The 10,106-nt window shown below is 36.2% G+C and overlaps 1 protein-coding gene across 1 annotated transcript; it reads left to right on the top strand.

Moving 5' to 3' along the window:
• The first annotated feature begins 59 nt into the window (after positions 1–59).
• Sans (SAM_USH1G_HARP domain-containing protein Sans) lies at positions 60–9,835 on the top strand. The gene is made up of 7 exons (XM_076317490.1): positions 60–244; positions 3,092–3,235; positions 6,212–6,484; positions 7,094–7,367; positions 7,586–7,891; positions 8,512–8,713; positions 8,834–9,835. Exons 1-7 carry the CDS (start codon positions 222–224, stop codon positions 9,082–9,084), a joined length of 1,473 nt encoding a protein of 490 aa, XP_076173605.1. The 5' UTR covers positions 60–221; the 3' UTR covers positions 9,085–9,835.
• Positions 9,836–10,106: the final 271 nt, after the last annotated feature.

The raw sequence follows: 10,106 nt of genomic DNA on the forward strand, positions 1-10,106 counted from the left end.
CGTCCAAGTACCTTCGCCCGTTTGAACAGTGCACTGCTGGACGCCATACTCAGCACGCGTGGTTCCCCTACACTGCTGCGGACATGTACGATCTCTAATCCTCGTGTACATTGTTGTTATTTAAAGTAACCCTTATAAAAGAAGTGCCAGGAAGCCCTGTCCGAAGCGGTAGGGATGTTTCGCCATCGGTAACGAAACATTCCGAAGGGTCAAGGAACAGAATGACGTCCGAGCGGTTTCACAAGTGAGTTACCATTTACAAGAAACAGACTTTTGCGCATACCTCTCAGCTTTCGTGTTCTTGGTTTTCTCTATCATCGGTAAGCGTTTACGCTACACCGAGATATCTATTATACGCGAGACCCAGGAAGCAGAGAAATGTCGCCGAACCGGGTTCTTGTTTCTAACTAGAATGAAAAAATTTATATGCCTGGTTAACCATGAGAACGAAGTGTTGCACTTTGAAATCTTGGTCGTCGGCTATAATTCGATAGGGTATCGGGCAGGGAAATTGATCGTTTCATAATACGTGCGATATAACGCGATTCGTATCGCTTACTTTCAATTTTCAAACGGTTGCGTCCTTAATCTTCGTCAATTTTAATCTTCAATGGGCCAATAACGATTCGATACTGGTCGGTGTTTTATCGTTCGACGAATATTACGGGTAATTGCTCCGTTAAAATTGCACAAGGGGTCGTTTAATGAAATAATTTGCACAAAATTTGTAGTACCTACTTACCTAGAACTCGGCAATAACTATGATCATGCACTATCGCGTTGTTGTATGTATGGTACATCAACAGCGCGCGTGCGGAATTTATGCATGAGAATACCTTTGCTTTTATTTCATTCAGCGTGGAGATTTATCGCCCAGCCCACTTCTACAAGTACCAGGTGTGCTGAACATTTTTAAATATCATCCTTTGCTTAGGAAAAACGTTCCCGTTCAATTAAAACTAACGATAATTCATTCTTCGACTAGAACACCTTAACAGATTGAATCATTACTCGGAAAATTGTATAACGATATAATAATGCAAACTCCTTGTAACGCAGCGCTTCAGAATTCCTTCTAGTGAACAGTGCATGCACATTCGAAAAATTACCACTGGAAATAGGTACATTTCTTTAATGTTGAATCATATAACGGTACAAAAACTTATAAATAAACATGGAAGATTATTATTCGGGATATTCTATTTTATATTTCTCGGTGCATTTAAATATCGATAAACTACCAAATTTTATTCGAACGATTGTTACGATTCAATTAATCGTTAACGCTCGTATCTGGGTAAGTTCCTTACAAACTCTACGTTCTCTAGTTTGAAATATTTATTGCGGAAATAATTAAAGACATTTCAGAAAGTTCCTCGGTTGTGTGGTAAAACGTCAAACATGGTAATATCAATATTATTTTTTTTTAAGAGATACTAATATTCAAAATACAATAGGTGACACTTGCGTAAACAATTAAATACCTCATTCTTCTATAACTTTAATCGGTTACAAAGATATCTTCGATGAAAAGATATATTCGTTCGGAACTTCAAGTTTAAATTCAACTTTAAGCTTTGCAAAATTTTACTAAATTGATCGTTACACCTTTACAAATTCAATAATCGCGAAACTTGCTTCTTGTAACATCGATATGTTTCCTTCCCGTAGTAAGTGCATACGTACTTGTACTTTCGTTTGAGCAAATTCAATATGTGCAACGCAAAGATGTCAAGACGCGTTCACGGTAAATGACTTGTAACACGGAGAAAATTATCATGCAAGAAACTCGTTAAAACATTGCACATACTTTCTCTAACTCGTTTGCTCTCTTTTTTCACTTACAAGCTTCGTTCGATTTGACTACCTCTCGTCTTCACCTGTTCAACCATCGAAAACCTGTAAACTCGATAAACAGTAACGTTAAATAATCGATACAATTGTCACGAATGTCCGTAGAAGAATTTTGAAAGACAACTATTTACATAGCCGGGAGCAATTTTGCGCAAAGAACGATTAATTAGAACCAGAACGTGTCGCGAACGAAATTGTATCACGTGCAGTGTCACGTTATCGCGACACAAGGTGTGCAGTTTAATTAATAATCAGAACTAGGGAATTATTTTGTTAATCAAATTTGTCGATAATTAAACATCGAAACGATAATAAACACATTCGACGAAATATATACATATTGCTGGATGCAATCAGAAACTTTTCAGTTTCAAAATAAGTAGTATTACGAGTTCGCTTCGTTTTCGAATTATAGTTCGAATACGTTCGATTAAATTGTTCATAATAAATTACGTGAAAACGAATCAAATAGAAAAGCAAATTATTTAATATGTGTACCCACTTGTCGAGTGATATTCCATCTATTCGTCGATCACAGTTCTTTGCTGCACTCGCATACGTATAATTGATTCTTATTACCGTTTATTAATTCGTTTAAAAATTAATTTAATGGAACATTATTTGAAAACGTGTAGTAATCATGAACCTTTCCAAGCCTCTTGCGGTTTATCTCGAATCTACTCGACAGTCTCGTCACTAAGGCTTCGTCTAGCAGATTCTGCTTTAGGCGTGATTAGGTGTTTGCAAAAACCTTACGATTGCAAAATCAGATCGTGAAACATTTTTTCGGTTACGTGCAAAATATGGATGTCTGTTCTGGGAATAATACACAATCAATCGAGATAAACTCGCTCCCCAGGAGAGCAATTCGATAATCGTGAACATTTGTCTAATAAAACATTTTTGTACACATATTAATATTTCCATCTTGGGTCGGCCTTCGAACAAATCCGATTCTTATTCCGATCTTATTTGCAATAGATATCCACCGTCTCACTTTGATCAAATATATAGAAACAGTTCTGTTCGAAGAAACAAGTACATACTTTAATTAATCGCTGTCTGGATATAATTTGTTACCAGTATGTTTTTACAAATATTTGTCACAAAATTGCAAACAGTATTTGAAATGTAACATTACTTTTAGTAGCTGTATTACTCGCAAATAATCATTTCTTTTTTTCTTCTTTTTTTTTCTTCTTTTTTTTTTTCTTTTTTTTTTTCTTCTTTTTTTTAGAGCTGCACGCGACGGCGCCTTGGATATCTTAAAGGAAGCAACAAAAAAGGATTGTAACGCACGGGATGACGGTGGAATGACCCCGACATTATGGGCAGCCTTTGAAGGTCATATAGATGTTCTGAGACTGCTCGTCGCCAAAGGGTATGCTCATGAAGCTAATTAATTATAAACACATTCAAGAAATACCTATCTACACCGATACAGTATCCCGACCACATAACCTTGTACGCGATATTCTTAACGGCTGTTCGAATTTTTTAAACAACCTTTACTTGCACACCAATTTCATTGTTTACTTTATCTTTCCCAATAAACAAAGACAAACGAGACCCTTGTGGTGTAACAATATTGCGCCCCACAACTACCTGTCATTTTTAGGCGTCAAGGTAATTCAATTTCAATGTGTCCGGTTTCGTTCGATTTAATTACATATAATAATATTCTTTATCGAAGCGACATTGTTTTACACAAAAAATGATTACAGTCGTAGACGTACACTTTTTTCGTACGGTTTGTAATCGATGTCCAACCTGACATGAAATTTCGAAATTCAGACAATACAATGATTTCGTCAGCTTTAACAATAATCATTTTTGCGTCCTCGATTTCGATTACATGTGTACGTACATATGTATATTCAATCGGATTTTCTATACTGCAATATCTACGTACAGTAAAGAATACCTCTGAATATAGGTTGACGTTTGTTCTTTTTTGTAATAATTGAAATTAGTCGGAGTTTTATCAAACAAGTATACAAAATTGCAAAATCTATAGAAATGCTGTAAACAAAGCTTATTCTCATTTCTTGTCAAAACTAATATGTAAATGAAGTACGAAGTCATCGTGACTATTGAGCACGAAAAGTTTTAACAATGTATATAAGTACAAATGTATACCCACGACATTGGAAAAGTTGTATCGAACGTGTTAATCGTGTTTAAATTCTCATTTCTCGTGTAGATCATTCCTTGGTTGAAAGTTTTATAGATTTTGATCTTTGACGATACATAAACCGATCTCGAAGAAATTACAGATTCGAAGAATAGTGTTAAATAGTTTTCCACAAATTTCTAAATATTAAAGTGACGATCGAAGAAGAATTAAAATATCATTTCTTAATAGCAGAGAAAAATTGAAAAATCGAAAAATCTGAACAAAATTGGCAATATTTTCCTATTTCGATTAACTGGATGAAAATTCATTTGAGAATCAATAGCATTTGTACCAAAAAAAAAATATCCGAAAAATTCTTTCTGTAACTCTTTTACAATTTTCAGGTCAACAGTTGTAACTTGTTCAAGAGAATTTAGCACTATTTTTCAAGCAGCTATGAAACTGTCAATTTTCAAAATGTTAAAAAATTCGCCATAGTGTGAACATTTCAAATATCGCTAAAGACTATACGACTATATGAATAAATTTCAGCTTGAATCAAAGTTAATTGAAAAAATGTCCGATTTGGCATCGAATTCCCCTGTAAGGTATCTATAGTATAATATCTACCTTATGTATGTATACGAAAGTCTCGCATTAAGCGGTGACAGATGTGCGAAACCGGAAATATACGCTATAATCTAACATCTATCGACCCCATGAACGGAAATTGCGGCCAAGCGAGCAGTGATGAAAAACAATCGAATGTGACTGGAACAACAGAGGGAAGGGAAGGAACGAAATAGGGGAACAAAGAATTGTTACACAGTCGTTTTAACTCATCTCACAATTTACAGTCGCATCGTAGTAAAAATTGAATTACGCGATTTATAAACATCACGATGAAAATCTACGTACAAAATTTACAAAACAACACATAAATCCGATCATTTTCTCATTGACATTTTCATTGGTATGCTAGGGAACCGAGCGATCGAGTGATCGAATCAAAATTCACTGTAACAATCGTACAACAATATTACCGAATGAAAATAACAATTTATTTAAAAAAAAAAATTCATAGCAGCGAAGAATACACCGATGCCGAATAAATTGAAATTGGAATAAATTTCAAAGAAATTTCTAATTCTTCTCGTTGTTAAAATTTAAGGTTTTGTTTATCGGACCAATTTATTTTCATTTTCGAATGTTTTCGTTGTTTTTAAATTTATGCTGAATGTAAGAACTGCTTATTTGTTTTCGTTTACTATACGTACAATTATACTAAATAAAATACACCGTGAATTGTACCGATTCAAAAAAATTGTTAACGATCGATCACTTATGATTATATTTGCTTCATTCGTATCTGCGGTTTTTAACTTCTGTAATATTCCATATCGTTTCGTTAAACGCAAAGAAAATGCACGGTTTCTCGCGGGATTGATCCACTTTTATAGTGAAGTGGTACGATAGTGGTACACGCAACTTTGTCCCCCAGTGTTCCAAATGTATGAAATTGTTAGGAACCTGTTCCGAGTGACGACTTATGCGATCACCGATGGTCCGTGAAGAGAGAGGTAAAAGCTGAAAAATTGCACGTGCCTTATTAGGTACAAGATCAAATGTCGTTCTATTGGCTTCAGCGCGGTCGGCAAACGATGGAAATTCGATATAAGATCTGCTATCCTTCCGGAACTTCGTTCCACTCGTGTGTCATCACGTGACAGGATGTGATGGTATAGGGTCCATGTGTTGTCAGCGTTTACTTTCGAAGTGTAAGACATTTACGAAACTGTATATCGATACTTGGACGAGGTACTCTAAAAAAACAAGTAACTTTATTAATCACGTATGCGTTTGCTTGTAATCAACACTCCACAATGTAGAGAAAGAACATTTGCGGCCTGCGTACGTAGGTACGTACATAGATATGCAGATACATACGTAGGTACATACGTAGGTACATACGTGTATACGTGAACATATCGTCTGCATCTGTAGGTGAGCGACTGTAGTTGGCTCTTTCTATTTGATTGGTAGAATTACGGACGACGAGGTCTATATCGTTATTACGAAAAATCACCTTCCTTCTGGTAGAAGGAGTTTAGAATAAGGCGTCTAGAACACGTGGAAACATTTGAACGATGCGACTTGGGCACAATTTAGTAAACATACATGCACAGAACGGAGAATTCCAGACACATAGAGTCATTTATTGTTTAACAATTTTCTCCGTAGGGGTGACCCTGATAAAACCGATTATTTCGGTAACACGGCCCTTCACTTAGCAGCAGCGAGGGGTCACGAGTATTGCGTCAAGTTCCTCATAAAATTCGGCTGTAACATTTGGTCACTAGACATCGACAGACACTCGGCCAGGGATTTAGCTGCCATAAACGGAAGGGAGATGATTCTTCAATATTTAGACCTTGCTCAAGCCGATCAGGAATTAAACAATCGTAAGAAAAGCCGAATACTCCGTGAAAAGGCTGAGAAAGATGCCGAGAAAAGGTATTTGTGTAATAAGATAATGGAAATTGAGTGACGGCGCAAAAGTGGAAATATATGTAATGTAATATATAAATATATGTGTGTGTGTATATATATGTATATATATACATTTTTTGTTTTCTTCTTTTTATTTTCCAAGTTTCGTTAGCAGAAATACCGATACTTTGGAGTACAATCTTTTCAATCGAATTGGCTTGCTCTTTTCAACGATATATATATATAGATATAATGTTTGTATAGAAATATATCGATGCTGCCAGAAATGTTGAAATTCGTTGAAAAGCCAATTCGATCGAGAAGATTGTACTCAAAAGTCCCAATATTCCTGCTAACAAAACTTGGAAAACGAAAAGGCACAAATATAAAGGTATTGTGTATATTATTTTTGCACTTTTGATCGTCACTGCACACAGTAGAATTTGTCTGTCTAAAAATACGAACTTGCGTAAACACGGAACTAGTGTTGTTGGCAAGGAACGATTCGCGTTAAATCCTTCGTATCGTTGCTTCGACGTCTACGTTTCAATTCTTTTCGCAACGTACAATTGCTTAATTGCTTCTTGTCTAATCGCGCAACGGCCGTTACATTTTGCCGATTCTGTGAATTAGGCTGAAGGAATACATGAAGAAGCAGAAAGTGGCGGAAATGAAAGCCGAGAAGGAGCAAAAGAAGCTGTCGCGAGATCGAACGAAATTGGATTTAGCTACGGTAAACGAAACCTGCATTCTACCTCAGAAACCCAGTATATTGACCTTCAAAGGTCGAGTTAAGCCTTCACCAACGTTCAGCGATATTGTCGGCACTACCGCGAAGAAACACGGTAGTGCGGTCTGTAGGAAAGCATTAGCGAGAAAGGCTGTTGATGACTTCAAAGTCGTAGAGGTAAAGAACTTACACTTTCTTTCACCTCCATTGTATGTAACGAACCGTACTTTAACCGGAAAATGCGCTTCTATATCGTTAATTAAACTCACCGCTACTGTCTTAAATACAATAACAATTACCATTGAATGGGAAAATATATCGAGGTAATTTCGTATACTCGAACTAAGCTTAATAAAGCGAATTGGGACTTGACGATCGTTCCGATACATTTCTAGATCGAGGTAAACGGAAAGAAGTCGATTCGCAGCCTGACTGGTCTAAGAAGGGATTCCGAAGTGATGTACGTAGGAACTTACGAAACTCAGGCGCAACAAATGGGTAAACGAGGAAAGATCTCGGACGTTTGGGGTACACTGAGCAAAGCGCAGAGTACGCCTGATCTCCTGGGCGACCGCACCTACGATGAAGACACGGAGCAAGACGATAGAGACACAAATGGCATTCGAGATACTACTTTCTTGCAGGAGCCTGCAAGTATCTTCAATCGACCCGGTTTTGGATCGGTAGCGTTTAGAAGAGCGGTAAGTTCGTCTTGTGTAATTGTCTCTAGGTATCATTTCTTTCGTGCCTTACAGCTTTCAAATAGAGCACTATATAATACTATAGTGCCTTTTTATACAATGTACAGAGTATATTTACACGGTATACTACCCGGTGGTTCTTGTTTCGAAACTGTTCGGAGTTTTTCAACTATTCTAGTAGCAATTCTAGCATCGCGAAACATACTATAATCGAGGCAAAAAAACAAAGCCGCCATGGAGTTTCTCCATCGTACTACCTACGGTGTTTTTTTCATACGTACCTGCGTGCATGCATTCTGTGTCTCTTAAACACAAAGGTAAACTGGTATGATGTAACGTGTCACTCGGACTACTTGAATTTAATCCATCACATTGTAACGATCTGTGTAAGTGTCAATGTAAATACTCCGCGGAACCTTTCGTGCAATTAATTCGTGGAAATCGTTACAACCATTAATTATATACTCGTAACGTTATAGGTAATATGTAGAGTTGAGAACAAAAGAATCGATAATTTTTCATCGGTTAAAATTTGTTTACATTTACGAATCTCAAATGTGTATAACGAATCGATATTTGTTTAGAATTGTTTATAAACGACCGCTGCTTTCTAATTTCAGATAACAAATACTTTCGACAACCTACCGGTCCCGCAAATGGATATGCATCAACAAAACGGTAACTCTTGCGTGAATGGTTCCGTAAATGGATCCATAAATGGTCATAGAGCTAACTCGAATGGACATAACGAAGAAATCAGCATAGGAAGTGCAGGTAGCCTAGCTCGCAGACAAAGCATGTGGGACGATGATTTACTTTCAGGTAAGAACGCTTTTTACTCCGTTGTAGGATTCTCTATCTTTTATTCAGAAATAAATTCTTCGATTTTTCATCGAAACATACATGAATAATTTTACATGAAAACATAACGTACGATTGTAGAGGAGGAAGAGGAAACCGACGAAGAATGGACACCGTTACAAAGATTCTTAGTTGCCAATAATCTGTCATCCATACATCCGATTTTAGAATCGGAACAAATTGATCTGGAGGCATTGATGTTGCTTACCGAAAACGATATCGCAGCCCTTAAACTCCCACTTGGACCCAAAAGGAAGCTAATGAATGCGATAGCGAATCGAAAAAGGGCATTGGACGCGCCTCAGAACGTCATCAAAGACAGCAGGCTGTAAACTTCTAGCTTTACAGAAAAATATTAAAAGGCACGTGAGCGTGTCTTTTTCTTTTCTCTCGAATATTTTGAGCTTACCGAATGAAATGCCGTATAAAATATGAAAATAACTTTCTATGTAAAAATAGACTATACAGAAGGGAGTGAGAAATAGTGCTCGTCGCGCAAGCATTTGTATTTCAATTGAAACTATAGTCGATACTAGAAACAATAATTTCTGTATGGATAAGTATGGGAAGAAAATTGATTCGACTAAACAGACCGATAAATATCACCAGATTGTTACGAATGAACCGTTTATCGCAATTAAATCATACGATCACTAACGATGGTGCTACTTAAAATTATTTTTCCGAATTTCAAATACGACACTACGAAGAAGTATGTTTACTTCTGTGAACCAAGTGACTTTAATCATTGCCATAAAAATGCGAATCGTTAATACAATTTACAAAAAGCACGCTGAAGTAATGAACAGCTCGTTCTGTAAAGCATCGATTAGCTTTTATTCTTGTACTATGTACGGTGCCTTAAAGTAGTTGAATGTATTTCGCTAAGTCTATAAATGTAAATGAAAGTATAAATGCCACGTTAACAGAATGTATGTACTTTTATGAAATCCCTTAAGTAACGTAAAGAAAAGGAATTCAAGTTTTTTTGTTATCGTGCGTATGTTATGTAAGTAAAATGAATTTTATATCGAATGTACAAATCTAACGAATAAAATAAAAGATGTAAATAATTAATACATACGGATGATTAATAATTAAAGTATACTATAAATTACCGTGTCGTTGAAAATGTGCTTGCGATACGCGTGCGAGAAGTAGACGATAACGATGAAGTAATAATCTTTCATTAAAAATCTTTGTAATTTTATTTGTAAATTATTATCTTACAAACAAGAGACGCAAAAATATAGAAGCTTCTTATGTCCGCAAAAAATAACAGCACCATTTTTCGCCTTACCGCGAACATAAACATTTTTGTGTCATATCACGGATCTTTTGTGTTCGTGCAAAT

Source organism: Ptiloglossa arizonensis, chromosome 8 (assembly GCF_051014685.1).
Source record: "Ptiloglossa arizonensis isolate GNS036 chromosome 8, iyPtiAriz1_principal, whole genome shotgun sequence".
In the NCBI taxonomy this organism is placed as follows: Eukaryota; Metazoa; Arthropoda; class Insecta; order Hymenoptera; family Colletidae; genus Ptiloglossa; species Ptiloglossa arizonensis.